The sequence below is a fragment of the Pocillopora damicornis genome, chromosome 4 (genome assembly GCF_964200805.1).
Source record: "Pocillopora damicornis chromosome 4, jaPocDami1.2, whole genome shotgun sequence".
NCBI lineage: Eukaryota > Metazoa > Cnidaria > Anthozoa > Scleractinia > Pocilloporidae > Pocillopora > Pocillopora damicornis.
The window spans coordinates 22702458-22725208 of record NC_142673.1 but is presented as its reverse complement, the minus strand read 5'-3'; the positions used below and the strand labels follow the sequence as shown (position 1 = coordinate 22725208).

Below are 22751 nucleotides of genomic sequence, written 5' to 3'. Positions count from 1 at the left end.
TTTTTTTTACGATTTTGTTTTAGTTTTCTTCCAGCACAAACTTTTTACAAAAAGCCAGACAACGGGAAAAAATGCTACGTTGAAAAGAGAGAGAAAAAAAAACACAAATCCAACGAAAAAAGGGATGTGGCCCTCTTGCCTCCTACTTGTCAATCCATCCATGCTTTGGATTGTCCAAGGCAGCATACACTTAAAAAAATGTCAAACAAACCATACATACAAAAATCTAATTTATAAAAAAATGTTTATTATAGTTATAACTCAAGCTTATTTCTTTTCCACCCCGGAATAGGGTTACTTGAATTCTATGCTTTGGATTGTCCAAACCAACGTACACTAAAGCATTTGTCAAACAAATCATACATACAAAAATCTAATTTATAAAAAATTTTTATTATAGTTATAACTCAAGCTTATCTTTTCTACCCTGGAATAGGATTACTTGAATTTACTTCGCGTTCTAACTGGTGTCTCTTCAAAACCTTCAAAATCTTTCCTTTCTTATTTTCAATAAACTTAATTATAAACTGACTTAATATCGATAAAGGAATGCATCTTGTTTTCTATGTTACTAGTATGTTTAGCCCAACAAAGAAAAGTCTGACTCCTACAAATGAATAATGTTGGCCAGGCGTTGATATAAAAACCCTATATTGGTCATACAACAAGAAATAATCCATCAATAAACAAGTGCTTATTAAGTGTATCCACTTATAAAAATTCTTAATATTTCTTAAATAGCCAGAGTTGAGATATTTCAGCTTGCTACTTGCTTTTCAGCAATTGCAGCTATAGGCTTACAATTCTTGATGTTACTCTTAAACAAAAGAGACGAGGGAAGCCATTGTGAAGGCAATACCTCTTTCATTGTGCTTCTGATTACCTTAGAAATCCATTACTGATGTCTCTAAACTGAAAAGCTATCATCATTCTAATCAAAACTATAACAAAATTCTTGAAATGTGGTTGGTCATCACCAGCCCAATTTGAGCACTAATAAAACAGGCTACATGTCATGCTTGTAATTGGACAGTGTAATAGGATAGTTACAGGGACAGTTAACAAGTCATGCTGTGTTAGTGGACAAAACACATTATGCGTGTGCGCTGTTGTCTCACAATTTCCAAGTTAATTGTTTATGCTTTTTTTTTTTAAGAAAATGTATAAATGATGTTACTTTCTTTCTCAAATTTTGTTATAGTTTTGATTAATTGACAGGACCAATTCTGTCTGTAATCATACTTGTGATTAAAAAAAACAGACTCCCATTTCCAGTTGTCTGATTTTGTTAATCACTTGTATGATTACAGACTGAGTTGGACTCCACTCAGTGGTCTTATTACCATTATCAATAATCAGAGAATTCCAAGCAGACACTTCCTGTACTAGTCAGTACACTGTTGACTGACCCTTTCAATTAATCATTTTTCTTCATAAGGAACCAGGATCCCCAAAAGAGGAGACCCTTCCGTAGCTGTCTAATGTTTGACTGGGAGCTTTCCTCTTTCTATCAAAATAACACTCCATGAAAGGGGTTGCCAAAAAATAACCAATGCCGCAACCAATGACAACAGCTAGAAACAACCAAACATTGTATGTCATAGCCACCAGCATAAGGAAATATCCAACAAGAAATTGTACTAAATACAGAAAAGTCCTCCTGAGGTGATCCATCAAATTGAACCTAACAATAAAACTCAGAGTCAAAAGGAAATTGTGACAATGTTCATACACCTTGCATCCAAAGCAGAAATGTTTAACCCAAGAGTTAAGTCAAACAAAGAGTGAATACAAGTGTAGTCTGAGCTACAGGATTCCATTCTATCAAACCTTTACACCCTTATATCAGTATTCATATTCTCCTCACTGTTCTCTCTATATTTCCTATGGTTCTGACAAGAAGAATTTGTTTGAAAGTCATGTGCTTCTTTAATTGGTGATCATATCCTTTATTCTCATGACCTTCTACTTGATTCAGGGGTGAAATTTTAAGTTATTAGATGCCAGTCACCTTTAGGGGTAAAAGGGTTTAAGTTAATTGAAATTTGCCTTTTACTATGGAACTGGTGTGGTGTAAATGAAACTAGGCAGACCATTAATTTTGAGATAAGGGGATGATAAATTTGTATCAAGCTTGGGACCAAAAGATATCTTACTCCTTACAAGGAATTTAACCTCTGATGCTCTAGTTCAGCACTCCAATTTTCTACTACAAAACAGTAGAGAACTCAATGGGTGAGTTTAGCAGTAACTAGTTTCATAAGTAACAAGTTTACACAGATCATGTAATGACACACTCTCTCTCTCTCTCTCTCTGGCAGATCTACAAAGGGAGAGAAAGGTTTGAGGTTTGTTGAGGGGCACAGGGGTTTAAAGTGGAAGTTACATACTACCATTTCTGAAACATAAAATACTACATAAATTTAACCAGAACAAAGGATGAACACCAAGCAAATAAAAAAAATTTTGCTTGCAGTTCTAAAAGCTCTTAGGGAAAGTGTTTGTTAAGAAAAGGCAGTTAATTTAGTTACAAAAAAAACTTGCTGAAGAGACTACAACAGTTTCATAAAATTGCATTTAAATATTAGAAAAATGTAATAAGCAACTCATTCTGCAGTAGTCTCTTTTGAAGTACCCTGACCAGTTTGTAACTAACTAATAAGAATAAGCACCGTTTAAGTCTAATTTTACCTGCTTTCATTGGTATGTAGGTGTCCTAAGAGAGGCATAGATTCAGAAGTTTTCTTTTCTGGTTTCTTGTTTGATAGGCCTTTATAAGACTTAAGACTCTCAAAGAAAACAGCAATCACAATTATGATAGTGCATGATCCAACCAAACCTGAAGAAAATGGAAATACAAGAATTCAGTGAATGCTGTTAATTATCCTTTGTACCCAAACATCAGTGAGCATGTTTTTCTTACAGCTCTCTATACATTTCCTAAGGTGCTGAAAAGGAGAATTTGTTTAACAATCAAGAACTTCTTTGGTTGATAATCATTTCCTTTATTCTTGTGACCCTAATGTGTGATTCAGGGTGATATAGTGAGGAGAAAAATTAGTTGCTAGTCACTCTGAGGGTCAAAGGGTTTGGGGAGCAGTAAAGTTCTCCTAATTAGAAGCATGTTTTTCACAAGGGGCAGTTTTTAAATATTAATGATTATATAATAAGCTCAGTTAAATGCACGCATTCTGATTGGTTCTCACTTATGATCTAATGGAGGACAGACATATAGATGACATCATCATTAAAATTTTTTTTTTCCGTATTTTTTAATTCTTTATTATATAAAACAGATTCCAAGTTGCCATGCATATGTTTAGTAATAGATCACAGAGGATGTCAAAATGTGGTAAGAACATCAGTGATACACTCGGCTGTGCCGCATGTGCCACTTTTTTGTTCTTACCACATTTTGACGTCATCTGTGATCTATTACTGGACAGACGCACAGCAACTTGGAATCTATTTGTTAATTAGATATTAGGATTTTGTTATCAATATCAAGTAACACCATTCTGTAACAATAACACAGCCATTAACCCTTTAACTCCCAAGATCTCATTTGCAATTCTCCTTACTTTTTTCCCAATTATTCTCATTATGTTAGTTTGGAGAATTTGGTATTGGATCAGTTAGTAATCCCATATTTAATATTTTTAATTCTCATCACTTGTCTACATGATATGGTACAGATATAGTAATGAGAAATTCTGTCTTAGTCACTCATGGAAGTTAAAAGGTTAAAGTGAAACCAACCTCCAACACTTGACACACTCCAATCTTTGAACAAAATATGTGAAATATCCCGTGAAATAGTAAACCACATCTAGAAAACATTAAATTAAACAACTTAGTTATCCACAGTTTAATCATGATTTAACATTTTCTTACACTGAAGTAGAACCCAAATATTATAAGTGTTTTCAAATGTTGGGTTACTGGTTCGTCTTTCATGGCCTTGATTTTTTTCATAAAATAACACACCAATTAACGTCAACAAAATTATAGACTTAAATAATCTGGAAAATATGATAGTTTCTTGGGGAAAGAGATAAAGAAAGATGTCTTTCGTCTTGACACGAGCGTGCGACAAAGGAAATTTCTGAGTTCCCATGAGGGATCGAGTCTCAGTCCTTCGGATTCCGCGCTCCAATGCTCTACTATTGCGCCACAGAGACTACGGGAAGTGGGGTCTATTACGAAGTTCACATGACACGCGTTCTGCATAATGCTAGGATCAAAATGTCGATAACGTCATGTTTGTAAATGGAATAATGGTAAGTTTTAAGCTCAGCAAAGAAATATAAAAAGATGTTTTCCGTCTTGTCACGAGCGTGGGACAAAAGAAAAATTCTGAGTCCCCGTAAGGAATTGAATCTCCGACCATCGGATTCCTCGCTCCGATGCTCTAACACTGAGCCACAGAGACTCTACGGTGGGCGAGGTGCAGCGCACTCTTATGCAATCTTCTTTCTTAGGTCGAAAACCTATCTTTCTTGCACGAGTTTACAATGAGGAAATGTGAAGGACATTAAAATCTATTAAATTTTCATCGAAATCATAGATGAAATGAAAAACATAAATTTGGAGTCAACATATAAATTTTGGAACAGACTCGAATAAGGCGAGCTACAGAGTACACTATTTCGGGAAAACATTTACATTCTATCTTTCTTGCACGAGTTTACAATGAGGAAATGCGAAGGAAATTAAAATCTATTGAATTTCCATCGAAATCATAGATGAAATTAAAAACATAAATTCGGAGTCAACATATAAATTTTGGAACAGACTCGAATAAGGCGAGCTACAGAGTATACTATTTCGGGAAAACATTGACGTTCAAATTCGAAGAAAAAATCACTTACTTGCATGGTGATGCTAGTCCCAGATTTTGATTGGGAGGTAATCGTTAATTTCTAGACTGAATATGAGTTGTTTAGATATTCAAGAAAACTGCTGCATCTCAGTCACAATTTAATTTGGAGGGTTTTATTAGGCAACTATTCCGTCTCATACCGATGCATTAGATTCCATCCACCAAAACCACCTTGGTCGAGAGGGACTGAGATGGAATGATGGAAAAAAATTACGAAGCTACGACAACATGCCGACTTATCCCGATGACCCAAGTGTATTATTTGTTTGGAAAATTGCGTCAAAACTTTTTACTAAAGAAATGGTAAGTATTAATTTATTGTTCGATTGTAGTATTATAAAACATTTTATGCAATTTTATGCAGATATTTCACGTATTTAAAAGGTGCTTAGATGTTACGTAGTTTTGGTGGATGTCATTAGGGAACATCCACCAAAACTTTCACCAAAACCATCAACAATATATTTTTTAAATTTTATCTATAGCCATTGTTAGATGTTCAGGGAGACAAAAGATTTATACCACTAATTAGCAGTTAGTGCTCTGGCTAATTATTTTTTATGGTGCACAATTGCTGACCGACCAAACGTTCATAATGATTATCATAACTCTTAACACATAGAATAAAGTGGTTTTGGTGGATGTTTCTCTCCATCCACCAAAACCACCACAGAAATTTCTGCTACTTCCTTACAGAAGACTGATGTGACCTGCTATTTGGAGTACATAACCACAATCTATTTCTTTGTATGTAGAGATATTTTGGAAAGTTCTTGAGTCAGCACCTTTTATTATTGAAACCGTAATCATAACATGGTGCATAATATAGAATACAAAAGGTTCTGGTGTGGTAATCATGTAATCTTGAAACAGGAGAGTTTTTAACTGACTTAAACTGATTTAAACAAACATTTGCAACAAAATTCCAGGTCCAGAAATTTCTTCCACTATTTCCGCCAAAATCATAACCTTTAAGTACAACAAATCAGCACATTAGTAATTGTTATCAGGGGTCTGAAAATCCTGTAAATCTTTCACATTTATTTCAAGTAACCTTTAATTTCACATGGATGAATAAGTATACACTCAACATGCAGAATGTCTTACAGTTTACAAACTATTTCCCTTTTTATGGATAGACAGTGAAAGGCCTTTGCCACATTGGTGAATCAAACCACTGTATACCATGCATTTTGTGATAATTGTTTGTTTTTGCTCACAATACCCAGAAAAATGGAGGGGATAAATTTAAATAGCAAATTCTCTGGTTAAAATTAAATAACATTGGAAGATCAAATTAACTTTGTACTGTTTAAAATTCAGTTTTGGTTTCTTGCTTATTCCAGCCTCTTGATATTCAAAAGCATTCCTTGTCATTTTTGTGTTCTTCTGTGTACATAACTTGAAAAATAAACACAGAGAAAGGAAACCACAAAGGATTAAACTTGAAGCTAAAGCAAAGTTTAAGTTGAGCCATAGCTGATCCAAATACTGAGCACTTTGTATTGTAACCCATTTTGCAGTAAAGTTTATCTATATGTCTGCCAGTTTGTCACAAGTCTTACCCCTCTCCTTCAAAAGTCTCTATAAATAAATTTTTCTTTGTGGTCCCTAATTGATGATTAGTATATTACAGCTCCTCAATTTTCCTCTCTCAAGTCAAGGTTACTCTAAATTTAACAAAGTAATAGACTTGATAAAACTCAAACTATAACTCAGCTGGCTGCTACTTGCAACTTTAATTTCTAGATATCGGTATACAATAATCAATATGTTATAAATAAGAACCCTAATGCTTAATTTTGCAGTGATCACCTTCCTCCTTTTGATTTGCAGACCAGACTGGAACCTCTATAGGTGTGTTTGCTTGTTTTGAGTGGGGATGGAAGAAAAGGAGTCATGCCGCATATCTGATTTATTAAATCGCATTTGTTCTGTTTATACATGAGTAGAACTACCTTGTTCTCTGAAAAAAATAAAATTTCTCGCATTTTTATCTGTGCTTCACAGTCAAACTTCCTTGTGTCTTAGACAAGAAATCTTATTTTCTTGAAAACAAAATCTTTATTTCCAGCCTTCTGTAATAGGTAAATATAACAGTGTAAGATGAGTGACAGTGTATTTCTCAAGTTATTTTTTGGAATGTGACAAAACGGAAGTGTCATAGCTTGATAAGGAGCAAACATATGATTGCTTGATAGAATGCAAAAAATGCAGAATTGCATATATTTTCTCCTTTGTCAGCAGCATATGTTAGTGAAAAGTTCTTACAATTGTTAACTTCTAAACCATCTTCAATTTAGCCAAGATTGAGCTGTTATCACGTTTGTCATAAAAGTATTCTGAGATCAATGTCATATGACCCATTCATGTATTTGACCTTTCAAATTAGCAAGCCATAGTTGACAGAAACACAAAGGTTGAGGATAAAAAGAAATTATTATATACAGTACTTCTTCTGTATCTTTTAGTTTCCTTTCCTCTCCAGCTGTTCAATCTATGCCGTGCTGGCAATTGAACACTTTCCTTCCCAAAATTAGGAAAGGCACACCAGTAAAAAACGAATTTTTGCTCCTTAAATATCTCATGCATCTTCCCCCAGTATTTTGTGACTTCTGTCCGAGGAAGGAGGTGTAAGCATTAAATTAACCCGAATGATTCCACGATTGTGGTATCATCCAAGCCATGCCAGAGGACTTGAACTAGACAAACTAGTGAGAATGCACAATAGCGATAGCAAAGCTTTGTAATGCTAAAGAGCTATATCAAATATATATAAATATATGTTCCCGAAACCTTTGACAGCTTTAAAGAAAGAAAACTTCGTCGTCAATCCTGTTTCAAATTCCGGAATAAGTTTAAGCGCCTCATCAACAGAATTTACGTATCCTAAATTATCTGCATGTCTACCATCAATGGTTCGCGACTTAAAATTCTCGCTATGCTGTTTCTGTTTGTTCCTCAAGAATCATGGGATTTACAGCTTCGGATGTTCGGCTACATCACTTGCGGATTTCCGAGAATCTTCGGTTATGTTTTGCAAGTTATTAAATATTCCATCTCAGTCCCTCTCGACCGAGGTGGTTTTGGTGGATGGAATCTAATGCTGACCCATACCATAGTTAGTAGATATACCGATCTTCAGTCACGAGATGAGCACAAGCTCAAAGTTGCCAGGCGTTCAAAGTATTCCTTTCCAGTCTCTTGTCGGAAAAGATTATTCGCTTCCCTTATCCCTGATGCGCCGACATCAAAAACATTTCGAAACGGTGTTCTGCAAAATTTCCAGAGAATCATGGGAGGTGGTCTGATGATCTGGTAATAAGTCAATCGTGGCCATCTATCTTCAAATAATGATTTCATCAAAGCGTGCGTTTTTTAATCTATCCACACGAAAATGAAAGAGTCAATGGAGCCTTCGTGTAGCCGTACCCTCCCCCCCAAGGTGAAACGGAAGCGTTATCTCGCCTCCGTTTCGCCTTGGGAGGGGGGGGGGGGAGGGTACATCTGCACGTAGGCTAGTGTCAATAGAAAAAAATTTATCCGGATGGGTTGATTAAAGTCCACAAGGAAAGGTTTGCGGACATGTTGGGCGGAAGGCGAAGTTGTAGAAATGGAGTCGACTTTTCAAATGTATTCAGTTACTCTAAGGCCTAATAGCTTTCTGATAAGACCGTTTAGTTTGGGAAGTTTAATGAACGTTTGATAGTTTCACATTCGTATCAATCGTGATTGAAGAAAGGGGCGTCTCAATCAGCTATGTTATAACACCTTGATGTTTATCGAAAGACTTTTAAAATTAAAATTCGAGTTATCAGGATAAATTTAGGCTAAGGGTAAGTGGAATTAGTTCGACTCAACAGGGAGTTCGAGTTATTAGAATTAGTTGATAGTAAATAAATGAAGACTTAAACGAGGTCAAATCCAAGGATAAATCGGATCATTTTCTAATTAGAGGACAAAATTAGGTGACGTGCAAACCGCAGTGTCCCGAAATTAGCTCCCAAAGTCATCTTTGGCGCCTTTCTGACGAACATGCAATGTCGTGTGTACGAGGAAACTGTCGTCAAAAAATAGCTATCTAGGAAATGATCATCGTGAACACAGCTGTGATAAAACCAGACACCAAACAAGACAATACCGTCAAATATGTGATTCCACCCTCAAATTCCTAAAAAAAGTGCGTAAAGGAAGACACTAGAGAATGCAATGGGGGGGGGGGGGGGGGATTTCAAGGTACAAAGAAACGCATCGGTTTAAGTTCTAATACCCAAGCCAGAAAACAGGTTTAGTTTTTAAAAAATGTCAGTTAATCATCGAACAGCTATAGAATTATTTCAAGCAGAAGTTATGAGATAAGAGTTAATTCTCGATAGCGCAGCTCAACCTTTAATAGGCAAATATATTAGAAGACGAAGAAAAGCACTGTGAACAACAAGTAGCCTTCACAATAAATATATATACACTTTTGGATTACTCACAAAAAGCGGTATATTTCTGAGGTTATTAAAAAAACACTGGCATGGCATCTTGAAAAACATCGTTGCGTTTCCACAATTTGTTCAGGAAAATTTGGGGTTTACATGTGATTTTTAACCACATTTCTCAAGGCATTAGGCAGACTAAAGACCATGCTCAGGGCGAACGCAAACGAGAAAACCACTGAAAAGAATCAAGAAAAAATATGAAAAAGTTCTCCTCTCCAAAACATATTAAAATAATTTTACATCACTTGTGTACGACCCGCTAAAAGGCAGACAGCAATAGATCATGATCGAAGTGTTTTCCGTTCGAGTATAAGTGATTCTAACCTTGCTCTCGTTCAACTCCTCAACTCTCAAGATCTGATTGTTTATTCTTCCCTCTTGCTGCTACACATATCGTTGTAAATTAGTTGTGAGAATTTGGCGCAAGATCAAGGTAGCAACTTTACCTGATAAGTTTGAGTATTCTCATTACCTGTTTGCTGGATAATATAAGAATATTATAGGGAGAAGTTTCATGTTGATCACTTCTAGGAATTTAAGGGTTAAGAGATGATCGTACTCTTTTTTTCTGTTATTCATATACATTTATAAGTTACAGTTGAGATAAATAGTCTGTTCGCTGTAGCCATGTATAGAAAAAAAAATCTTACAAACAATTAAACCAGATTGTAATGTAGTAAAGGCCAAAATATACACAGCTCGAAAGGAGCCAACCAAGTGTCAAAATGTTATTCGCTTTAACACAGAGGTTAGAGCCAACTTACATTACTCATGGAACGTCTAACAAGCTCTTTCATTCCTTTGATAAGTTTATAACTTTGGGTTAATGATCAAACCAAGTCAGATAACTATCTGTAACCAAACTGCGTGTCTTCATAGCTTGATCTCATTCTTGACACAGGCCTCCCATACATATCAGTTTCAGGCTCCATTATTTCAGCCCCATAAGCTTCAGAATAACCTGGTGACACAGGCCGACCATACCGACTGCTAGGCCGGGAAATTTGACCTTGTGGAGGACCATAAGGTGCCTTGCCAGGCTCGTCGTCTATCAAATGTCCCCAGCTCCCCATGGCCCCTTCCCCTGCATTAAAATACCCTACTCCGTCATCAGGGTATCCCTCATATTGCCCCATGGCATACGGGCTCACGGGATGACCCGCGGGATTCAAGTACGATTCTCCGTTGAACATTCCGAACTCGCCCGGATCCTCCATCATGTACTCCGGAGTCATGGCTCCTTCACGCGACATTAGCGTGACAGGGTCGTCGTATCCCGGATGACCATAGAAGAGATCAGGTCTGTCGAGTGGATCACCGTCCATGAAGGAATCATCACCATACATCAGGCTGTCATTGTCTTCCATGACAACTTTGTTTTCTATCATTTCCAGCCACTGAGAGTTGTGCCAGCGAAATTTCTCTGCTTGGATCTTCTTTGCCCACTCCTCGTCGTATTCCTAAAACATTAACATGGACTTACTCAACAACTGTGTTCGATCAATGACACGTATATGCTTCCGGGTTTCTGCATTTTCGACTTCAAACTAAAACTGTGTAGCAAGCACAGAAAAAAGCCACACGCACATTGGTTAGTTTTTGCATCAATGTCAGTATCTGAACAAATGCGCACCTTCCCCTTTTTTTTTGAAAAATGGGTTTTTTATGATTATTTTCTAAGGCTGGAAGTTAGCATGAAACCTTTGCAATTTCCTCGGCGAGTGTCCTTCACTGATACCAGCCAATTTCGTCCTTAACAAAACTCCTTGTTCAAAACCTGGCCGGTCAGTTATTGGAGAAGGGGTCGTGCTACGTAAACACCCCACATTTATCCATCTGTACTGCACACCCTTCCTATTGGGAAGTTTATGAAAAAACAAACAAACAAAAAACGACTTAATAAAAAAAAAGTCAACAACAGTACCATGATAATGTCGAGAGTCTGGTCACAGACTTTGCGGATTTCTGTGTTCTTGTCGTGCATCAGATCAATAAGATAAGCAGGGGCCTCTGAGATGCAATGTTAAGGTTTTTAAAACCCTTTCAGTTAAACTAAATGAAAATTGACGGGAAAGAAGGTTCATCATAAAAAGACAGAATTGATTTAGTATCGAATTCTTTCAAGAGTATTAAGTAAAATTACAGGAGAACTTAAAGTCTACTTCCCCGAATATTTCTGCAAGTGGGATTCAACCAATTCATTCTCATTCACGTAACAACATGGACAGCTAAACATCTAGCAGGATAGAACAGACACCCGCTTCATATTAGTATGAATCCATGTCCTTTGTAACAAAAAATTCTTATGAATACCCTCTAACTCTTTTTGTCCACATTAACTTTTTTTCCTCCAAGCAAGTTTATTTAAAGGATACGCGTTTGCTTCACAATGACCTCCCTTGTCGCCTTGTGAAAAATCATTTGGTAGAAAACGTAAACTATTTGTAACACAACCTCATCGTCTTCTTGTTTAGCTGTTACAACAAAAAGACAACAAAATAATCAATTCGAAGCCTCTCTCGATCTTAGATAAAAAAGGCAACTGTTACTTAATATCATAACTTTTCGCTTATTTACATCCTTATACTTCATCACTACTTATTTGCTCTTTGAATTTCCACTGATTTTGTATTTAAGTTTGCCAAGATCTCTGATGAGGCCCAGATGCAGAACAAATGAATACGTAAATTGCAATCTATGTCAATTTTCTCTATCTGTAGCCAACAGTGTTACTTCCTATGTTTATCATTTTACCTCTTTGATTTTCATTTTAAGTCTCCTTCAAGTTGAGGTTGTTTCTTCCCGGAACATAAAATGACTAAAAAATTTACAACTGACCCTGAAGTGAAGGGTCTTTTCTTACGACAGAGAAGACTTACCATTCAACAAGTCTATAAGCATTTGAATGATGCCCTCCCTAGCGAACACAGTGGCGCACTCATCGTCTAATGACACGGTGCCAATTAAGATCACTACTTCTAGAACAAGGTCATCCTCTGCTACACCTGTAACGAGGAGGTATTTCACATGATTGAATCAGTCACGAAAAAGTCGACAGTAAAAAGGAAATAACTACAGCGTGCAAACAGGACGTATTTCACGAAATAAAACTGATCAAGGTTAAACTGGTTTGTCATTTGGGTTCCCAAGGCTTTCAAAAGCAAAGAGAAGGACTTAAGAGAGCGGCAGAAATTCTTTGAGCCAAAAGAAGTGATATTATTTCTGTTCAAATCATAACCATTACAGTTTCCTAAAATAAGATTGGTGCATTGGTTTGTTACTAATTTTTCATTCCTTGTAATCGAACAATACAATCGAACAGATAAAGCAGCCAATCACAATAAGTCCATTCAGCTAAATCCATCAATCATACCTAGGTTTGAAAAACCCACCCCAATACACAGTGACTCTACTCGCCTGGATTCAGCTTTGTTTTAATGTAATTCAACATGTCATAATCTGTTAGCAACTGCTGAAAATTCACATCTGCCACTGTCAAGTTTCCTAAAATTCCCAAAGACTCCAAGACGAACTCTTCATCGGGGCATTTCTGTACAGCGTTGGCAAGGTCACCGATATATTCCTAAACAGACACAGTCGTGTTTATTATTACGAGAGTGGTCTTCACGAGTATCACCTGATTAACCAGTAGATTCTATGCTGCCGTGCGTCTGTTAAGTAATAGATTCCATACAGTGTATGGCGTCAAAATGTGGCAAGATCGAAAAAAAGCACACGAGGCGTAGAAAAATGTTGTAATAGGGTAATTAAGTATCAGCTGAGTTGATAATGTAAATTTGCCACCGTAAAGAATTTTAAAGCTGACGTTTCGAGCGTTAGCCCTTCGTGAGAGCGAACGGAGAAATTGTGGGTTGTGTGTGTTAGTGTGTGTAGAAAAATGTTGTTAACGGCGACGTCATCTATGTGTCTGTCCTCCAGTGGATCATAAGTAAGACCCAATCAAAATGCTTGGCCTTATCATAGTATATAAAAGATATGCATCACCAAGTTGGTCTTCACTGGTTAGTATCACTTACCACAAACTGGGCCTTGGTAGGTCCCTCATGCTGTGAGATATTCCTAATCATCTTTAGCAACAAAGGATCGTTAAACTTAAATGCTCTCCTCATGAGCAGCTTCAAGCCTGGCCCTTCACAAATCAACTGAGCATTCCTCTTGTTAGCTGCCAGGTTAATGGCCAGCGCGATAAGCTCCAGGTCAATACGATCTCCTGGACACTCCAGCATCATCTGCATCATCTAAGGCACAACCATAGTGTCAACAAAACAAGTGTGCCAAAGGAATAAAGGGGCTAAATTCCTAAAAAAAACTATAGAGCTGCATTAGTGGGGGGTATTACATGATAATTTGGATTTACTGTACTTCATATCGTTGTTCAAACTCAGGATTTTTCTTTGTTTCATACCTATGGAAAATGTATTTCATTTATTTTTCTTTTCTTTTCTTTTTAATCTTCAGCATCATTCGTGTTTTTCTAATCAATGAATTAAAAAAGAGGGGAAACTACACTGTACTTACACAGATTAATAAACTAAAAATGTATTACAATATTTCAAAGTAAATTTGAAAATCATTTGCTCAAATTGACAGCAGAACCTCCCAAAAATGTGAAACAAATCTAAATGACTATAAGGTTGAATAACTATGCTCCACTTGTTAAAACACATGATGAAGTCAAATACTTCACAAAAAAGTTACATTGGTTTTGCTTTTCAAAAAGTATCAAATCATGGTTTTAAATCAATAAGGAATGAACATGTAGTTCAAAAATTTTCCATGGTTGTCACCAGATCTGAGACAAAAGAAACAAATCAAAAGGGGTATGAAAAATCTTACACAACAGAAAACTTTGAGGCACATTCTAAATTATGTACAGAGTTCTCATGCAGTTAGGAAAAAAAAAACTTACAATAGGTATACAGTCTGTGTAGGTAAACATGGACTTGAATCTGTCATCCATGCTGATGTGGTACAGAATGCAAAGTACCACTACACTGTGAATCTCATTGGCTAGATCAACAAAAAACAACAACATCAAGGTATGAAAATTTTTGTTTGATGCTCTTGGTGTGATGGATCCTTTGGATGTAGCCAAAAAAGTAATTTTTTTGTGCTGATGCTTCTGTTCATATAAAAGATCATTTTTCTGAATACAATTTTTTTCCAGAGTGATTTCATGATGGAAAAAGTAAATCAAGTATGATGAAGACACTTCATTTCATCAAAGATCACATCTTGGCCATACTAAATCCTCACTTGTCATGATATTTATTCCATGCTACAAGAGTGCAGTGGGGAAAAAAACAGCGCTTACCCAACCCAAGATAAAAAGGAAAAAGTCAGCATATCAACAAAACAATATATCTGAGCCTCTTATGTAACTTAACTTTCCACTTGTTTAATCAAATATTCCAAAGGTTAGATAGATGAGGACTTACAAACAAGTTGCACAAGTTTTGGAAGAATTCCTGCTTTCACTGCTTTTGCTCGCAGGTCGGTGTCAAATGAGAGATTAAGAAGCAGGCGAAGTGCGATGTTAAGAAGATCCTTAAAAGTAAGATGACATGAAACAAATTATCACATGGCTGATGTTTTTGGAAGAAATACTTTTGTTGCTTTTTTTTAGAAACAAGATCATATAGCTTTTTCTTTAATTATTCTCATTCTCTAGTTTAGAAAATGCATTTACCTTTGTTGCTCACCACAACAAATTTTGTGGAAATTGTGAGGTTGTTGTTCAGTATTGCCACTTGTGTTACATGTAAAAAATATGCCACTCAGTTCCCAGATGAAGTGGTCATAATGAATCTACAAGTGTTTTAGTTAAATAAAATACTCACATTCATACAATAATATCTTTCCATACTTATTTCAATATTAAATACCTCATTTGAATGTGGAATCAAGTTGGCCAGCTTCTCTAATATGCCACATTCTGCCTGAAAGAAAAAGAAAACATTTTAATGATGAAAATTCCTAATCCTCAACTCCAAAGACTTAGCACAGTACTTTTCAACCCACTAAATAGTGACTCACCATTTCAGCTTTGTTCTCCATGAAAATACTCAACTTTTTAAGAAATGAGACAACCAAAATCAGTAAATCTACATTGTCTCTTTCCAAAAGCTGCACTAACATGGAAACAATCCCTTTGTTTTTCATCTTCATCTCAACCTTTGCATCTTCAGCCAGATTTAGAAGCAAGTAAGATAACACTAGGAGAGTGAAATATACAGCAATTATACATGTTATAAAAACACCCTTGACTGACTATTGCTATATTAATTAAAGGTAACTATAAAAATCAAATCAATTAACCCCTTTGACCCCTAAGAGTGACTAGAATCTCATTTCTCCCTACAATATCGGCTCTGAATCACACGTTAAGGTCACAAGAATATAGGGAATGATCACAAGCTAAAGACACTCTTGATAGAAAAACAAATTCTCCTTGCCAGCACCTTAGGAAATGTATAGAGAACAGTATGGAGAATATGCATAATGACATTGGGATGTAGAGGGTTAAACTTTGGGGTAAAAGTGGACTTGAGCTATACTCCATGAGAATGACATTCTGCTCTCTTGCTGGATTTCCTTTCAGGATTCTCTTTCAGGATTCCCAATGATTGCCCAATCACTTTTGCAGTAGAGGATTATTTCTCACTGGTACTCCACAAAGTAGCCTCCTAAATAGACAAGACTGTGCCCTGCATGTTATCTACTGTACCATTTTAGAAGCCACCAGAATCACCCAAGATATCTAAGGTTTAAAATCACAAATGAAATACCCCTGGAAGTGATGTCTTCTAGGGTTTACCTCTGAGAAGCTGCTCTTGCTTTTTGACAAGACCAAGAAATTTCTTGAAGCTCCTTTCATAGTCCTTTCTATTATCACGTTGTCATGTTAAGTGAAAAACCAGAGCTTTAGGCTCATAGTCAATTAAGGATAAGAAAACTTGAAGTGACTACCAATCCATTGCAAAAAAAAAAAAGAAAAAAAGGGTAATAATTTAATTATAGGTAGGGCAGGACTAGTGTGTTAGAATTTACTCCTAACATGTGAAGTCTTGAAGAGAATGAAAAATCCCGCACATCAACAGTTCCTCTTACTGCAGTAATTTAAATGCAATTTCTGAACAATGTGTTCCATGAAAGCATGACTGGAAATAAAAAACCAGCAAACCATCCAGGAGAAGAAGATTTTCATCAACTTCATTTTTGTCACATAAATTTTCCTTCCCACCTGCATAGTGAAAATATATGGTCTAAAGAAATTCCCTCTTGTAAAATCTGTGGAAGAACAATGCTGAGCACCATTTTGAAAAAAGTTACCATATGGACGACATTTTAAGGATATTATTTTTCTTCTTTTCCAGTTCAGCAGACCACTGCTCATATCTCTTAATTTCACTATCCATGACTTGCATACACATGGCTCCAATCTTGTAATGGATAATAATGGAATGGAACTGGGAGAAGCTGGAGAAACAGAAGAACACATACACAATGTTGGTGGTAAGTTCTGTGCTTTTCTTCCAATCCTCCCGCAGCACTCTAGACAAGGCACCCAAAACAGGTTCTACAAATAAGACAAGTAAACTGATCACTTTTATGGCATTATTAAGAATTTTTCAGCTACTTTTAAGGTTGTGTAAAACTTGCAAGAACTATACATTCAAGTGAAAAAAACACTTTCCAAGAGGGACCTGACATAAGTAATTAATAAGTCCTGTTGTAAGCCATAAATACAAGAGAATACCAGAGAGAAGCATGACTCTCCAACAAACCATATGTTGGTTGAAAATTCAAGAGGATTTTTTTAAAAAAAAGTTTTTTTTTCAATTAAGCGACAAAAGTGGTCCCAGATCGTATGGTTTTTTACTACTTTTTTTATACATACCATTTCCAGCGAGCTCCTCTAAGTTATCAGGATTTCTTGAAAGCTGTAGTATAAGTGCAGTTCCTCGTATTTTTTCAGGAAGTTCTTCATAAAGTAACTCTACATACTCCTCTATGTCATTTATGTTGGCTTGTTCATCTAGCTAGATTCAGTAAAGAAAAAGCTCTAATTATTCACTGAACCCTGGAAATCCCAATAATAACATGAACTTCAGGGCTTCTGCAGCATAAAATCTCTGGAAATTCAAGTAGAACTCATGACTAATAATTAAAAAATGAAAAAAAAATGAAAAAAAAAAATTCAGGTCTCACTTGATAAAATGAAACCTTTACCATACATACACACAAAATTAAACTTACACTTTATTTAATCCTTTAACTGCCACGAGTGACCAAGACAGAAATTCTCCTAACAATATCCATACAATATCAACCAGAAAAATGATGATAATAAAGAAAACTATCAATTTGCAGATAATTAGTTGATCCAGTAATAAGTTCTCTGAACCAACATTATAAGAATTGTATGGTTGACAGTAAGGAGAATTTCAAATTTGGTGTGGAAGTTAAAGCATTAAGTGGACACTAGCCCAAGCCTACAGTTTTTCCTCTCATATAAGCGCAGAGCACAATAACTTTGATCATTTTCAAAGCATTTATTCCGAAAATCAAGAGTTACTTTGGCTGCTTGAAATGATCAGATTTAAGACACTTGGTTGTAAACAATTAGTTCCAAGGTTTAAGTCTACAGTCACAGCTCAGATGTCTATGTGGCACTATTTGCCAAAGAAAGTCTTCTACATCAGTTTCTTTCAAGAAATTCAGAAAGGCCTATGAATATTCAATACATGTGCTTGTGAATTTTTAGAAACAAATGATTTAATTTTAAATTACTCTATTTCCAATTGCATGTGCCAAAAAGAAAAAAATACCTCAGTCCCCTCAAAGTCAGCTGCTGCATTTCTTAGACTGTCTCCTTTCTCTTTACCTGGAAGAGATTGTAAGCATGAAAGAAAAACTCAAAACAACATAATACAGTCACCTCAGGTTACAAGTTACTCTCTAATCACTAATTCAAAAGTATATGGTACAATATCACTTCCATTATAGGCTTAAATGAATTCATAGGTATTAGAAAAAATTTCTTCCAACTGCTATTACACATCATTCCTCTCATCTACTTTATTCTGAGAAAAATCTGGTTGCTATAAGATCACCTTTTGTTTTTCCCGTATCTTTCCTGTTTTGTAGATAGTACAGTAACTGTTCCACTTCAGGAAGTTTGGAAGGATGGATAAGCTTGCACTTTTCAATAACTTCTGCAGCCAGCTTTGCTATATTGGTTGTGGAATTTAGACTCTGAAGACGAATTCTGTTGATAAGTAACACATGATGTTCTTTATTTCCTGATTAAACACACTTTTTATTTGGGCTACCATGTAGTTTTCTTGATTGCTTTTAATTCATACTAATCACAACAACAAAAGAAGTTATTTTATTTAAATTTAGAAAATGTGTACTCCATATCAAACTTCTATTTTAAAGATTCCTCAGAGGTAGTACACCAGATTGAAAATTGATTAACATCGTCAAAAATTCTTCTGCAACATAAGTTGTATTAAAAGTGCTTTAATTGTTCACAGTAATCACAATAATAATGAATGCCATTTATTTTAAATTTAGAAATTGTACATTGCATATAAAACTTCTACTTTACTGATTTCTCAGTGTTCGTAAACCGGATTGAAAAAATTATTGATGTCATCCATAATTGTTCTGCAACATACGGAGATAGTACCGTGCTTCAATTCACACCAATCACAACAATAGATGTTATATTTTATTTTAAATTTATTTCATATTAAACTTATATTTCAGAGATTTCTCGCAGGTAGTATACTGGATTGAAAGAATTGAATGATTATATAAAAAATTCTTCAGAGACATATGAAGAAAGTACATGTGATAAACAGCGTAAGCAGCGTAACTAGGAAACGAATGAAGCGCCTGAACCGCCCACTACAACAGGAAAACAATTTGAAGTTGTAAAGAAATCCCAAGACCAAAGTCTAAGACTTGGCTAGCTCATTACACGAGTCGTCATTTTAACCTGCCTATCGGCCTATGAAAACTGTTCCAAGCCAAGAACCTAACAGAACCATTACACATGGTGATAACTTACACTTTCTGACACTCTTTCCGCTCCCCCAACATAGGCTCTCCCAACGGGCCAAGTATAACAGCTTCCAGTTCATAATTAACCACAATAGCCTTCTCTGTGGGATGAGCATCGATGCTTCCTCCCTTCACTCTCCTAAAGGAAGTTAAAACTCGATCAGTGAACGAGAACGAAATTAAAGCTAACAAAAATTGAAGGAGGCGCCCGCCGACCGCGGACAACGACCTTGTCAAACGAAACTTTCGCTAATAGTTCACACGGTTCACAGCTTACCGTTTCAGATATCTTGCCTCCTCTTGCATTTCGTCCTTAAAACAAGACTAGAAAGCGTCCAAATCTCTAAAATAAGGCAATTTTAACGCTGCCAAAGGTAATTGTGTAATTTCTTCAGCTGCCATTTTACATAACCTTGCTCCCCGTTGAATGATGGGAAATATAATATTTGCTGGAACGGACTTATGGAAAATGGATAAGCAGGGCGGAGAAAGGTTCTGAGCAAAAAGGTGGTGTCGACTATAACTGCCTTCAACCAAACATTGGCTTTTTCTGAAAATGGCGGCAAATTCGGCAATTTTGAATGCCGGGCTGGAAGAATTGTTTAGCCAGGATCTAGCGGATGACCATTTCATTTCCACCATTGTCAATATGTCGTCGCGGAAGTTTGTTGTGCTAGTTAGAGGAGTAAATGAACTGAATGATTGAAAATAGTTAAAAAGCTTCCGGGCAAACTTTGAAACATTTGTTTTATAAGTTCCTGTCACAAGCTGACACCTGTCACTTAGCGAGCGCAAGAAAAAGGCCATGTACTCTTTTGAATGAGCAACAGCAAAATGGCTATACCGACGGTTTTCTTTTAACAGTCAGTGATCTTAAGGAAAGTATAATTCACCTCCATGGGTGATTGATGTACGAGGATTTACCTCTGCTCAGTCAGTTGTGAATGACAAGGAAGAGCGATTGTTCTTCTTCCGTCGTGGCTTATTAAACACATTTATCAAACACCTCTGCTTAATCAGTTTGAATAGCAAGGAAAGAGGCGGCGAGAGTGTTCGTTTGTTTGCTGCAATGACGTGAGCAAATCTTATCTTTCTTCGTGGCTTATTAAACACACATGTTAAACAAAATTACTTGGCTTATTAAACAAAGGAAGCTTTCTAAAATGTTGAGAATCTCTGCTGTTATTATGGAACATAATACTTATTTGCACGTTTTTTATATATCAACGTAGATGTGCGAGACATTTTTAATTGAATCGTGAGGTTTATGGTCAATACATCACAGTTTTGATTATACTTTCTCGCACATTTGAGAACTCTCCAAATTTTAAGTAAACACTTAAAAATTTGTTCGCCAATCTTTCAAATGTAGCTGTTAACTGCCGTAAAAGGAACCTGATTTGATTAATGACAGAGAGCCATACTAATTCTCTATTCTATTCGCAAAGAATGGTCCCATTTAACATTTGCTGGGGAAAAAATTGTTCCTCGCATCTGACTCCGGCTTTTTCTTTGTAAAGACTTAAAATTTTGCATGTGCGTGGTAGAATTTTGCATGTGCATGGTAGAATTTTCCATTCATCAAATGAAAAGAAAGACCAAAGGTCGAGATGAGCACAAATAAATTAGACTTCCGCGCTGAATGACCGGGAGAAAAGCAGGAGAAAAGCGCGCTTTCTCTGTTCCTCAAAACGAAATAACAACTTTATCAAGTGAGTAACTTCACCTGGCAAAATGAAAGTAAACGAATCAGAAACTGTCGCTGATAAGGCGTACACTCTTAGATCACTGTTTTTTTGTTTGCATCTTCCAAGTTTCACCTGGGAGTTGGAGGAGAACACCATTCCCTGGGTTGTGTTTGGCATCACAGTTTTTTCTTCTCCCTTCATCGTCCTGCTGAACGTTTTAGAGATCATAGCAGTGAGCAGGAAGAAACGACTGCAAAGAGTGTCGACAGTATTGCTGCGTAGTATGGCGGTGGCAGACCTACTGGTTGGTGCTTTATCCATGCCGTTAACCGCTACTGTTGATTTATTGACTGCTCATCAAACGCTTCTGGATCATGTCTGTATATTTCACCTCGTTGGCTTAGCTGCGATGTATTGTGCTGGTGGGACAGTCGTGCTTCACTCGGCATTCATAGCCTGGGAACGATTCTTGGCTGTCAAGAAATGGAGGGTATACAAAGTGATTGTGACACAACGCCTTATGAAAAAAACTTGTCGTGGTCGCTTGGATGCTTGCGGCAATCATAGCAACACCATACGTAATGATTGGGGCTGGTGTAGATCTTAAAGTATATGAAAACTTAGCTCTGATACGGGGTATTGGTTATGTTTTCTTCATCGTGTTAATCATATTTTTTAACACTATGGTGTACCTTGAGTTACGTAAGCGAAAAAGAATCAAAACCCTTAAGCCGAGGTTAACTCTCTAATCAAAGAAAAGTTGGACTCTAAAGTTGCTAAGATGACTGTTTTGATGACTTGTGCAATGCTTTTCTCGTTTCTTCTTCCAGAGGCGTGTCTCTGGTTGGGATATTTGTTCCCAGTCTTTCGGAAAAACTCGGCTTTTCGATGGTACGAGATATTGATGCAGTTACACTCATTGGTAAATCCATTGATTAACTGCTTTAAAGAATGCTGTTTAAGAAATACTGTCCTCAAGCTGTTGCGATTTAAAAAATCCGAGCTAATTCGGCCCCACACTTCGTTCTGTTAAACATATGAAACCTCTCAGCCCACAAGAGGATGTCTTGGAGAACCAGATAGACAAAAAAGGAATTACCTTCAGGAGAACTACACCTATACCTGATTCAGTATTTGTTATAGAATCTGTTTATGATTCCTGCAATCGAATTAGGGAGCGAAGATCTATGTCAGTTCCATCGCTTGAGATAAACAGCACCAGATTTAGAGGTCTACACACTCACCAACGATTCACCTCATGCACCTTAATATCAACAATAACTGTCAATGCTCATGACAACGCACGACAAATTTTCAAGAACAGGGATCCCAGATTTCCACCTTGTGACGTCCAATTAAAGCAAGTCCTGAGAGCGGAGTCTAAAGATGTTACTGCATCAATGGATTTGGTCTGTTGCTGCCAAGACTCACAACATAATTTAGTGTCCACAAAAGCGGTATATCTGTTTTCATCAACCATGACAATCGGTAAGAAGGAATTAGCAGGACAAAAACACATTTGTAGGACAAAAATATGTTAAACTGAATATCTATTCTATTCTAAAGCACTTTCGTATGCTCTCTTGACTTCAACATCCT

At 36.4% G+C, this 22751-nt stretch overlaps 2 protein-coding genes and 1 long non-coding RNA gene across 3 annotated transcripts; 1 reads left to right on the top strand and 2 right to left on the bottom strand.

Annotated features, from left to right (window-relative positions):
* Window positions 1-227: 227 nt before the first annotated feature.
* On the bottom strand, window positions 228-5055 carry LOC113684419 (protein SLC31A2). Its single transcript, XM_027201788.2, has 4 exons — window positions 4872-5055; window positions 3760-3829; window positions 2692-2839; window positions 228-1684 (listed from the first exon to the last, which is right to left on the bottom strand). The coding sequence occupies exons 1-4, from the start codon at window positions 4875-4877 to the stop codon at window positions 1432-1434; spliced, it is 477 nt and encodes a 158-aa protein (XP_027057589.2). The 5' UTR covers window positions 4878-5055; the 3' UTR covers window positions 228-1431.
* On the top strand, window positions 5040-6884 carry LOC149047277 (uncharacterized). The gene is made up of 2 exons (XR_016186040.1): window positions 5040-5185; window positions 6719-6884. It is a non-coding gene; the product is annotated as an uncharacterized LOC149047277 (long non-coding RNA).
* Window positions 6885-9244: 2360 nt separating this feature from the next.
* LOC113684394 (kinesin-associated protein 3) lies at window positions 9245-20115 on the bottom strand. The gene is made up of 17 exons (XM_027201760.2): window positions 19742-20115; window positions 19472-19603; window positions 18507-18661; window positions 18222-18277; window positions 17291-17432; window positions 16748-16969; window positions 16208-16285; window positions 15427-15605; window positions 15276-15329; window positions 14829-14937; window positions 14300-14400; window positions 13407-13628; window positions 12787-12952; window positions 12249-12374; window positions 11745-11843; window positions 11294-11379; window positions 9245-10829 (listed from the first exon to the last, which is right to left on the bottom strand). Exons 1-17 carry the CDS (start codon window positions 19768-19770, stop codon window positions 10218-10220), a joined length of 2568 nt encoding a protein of 855 aa, XP_027057561.2. The 5' UTR covers window positions 19771-20115; the 3' UTR covers window positions 9245-10217.
* Between the last annotated feature and the right edge of the window lie 2636 nt (window positions 20116-22751).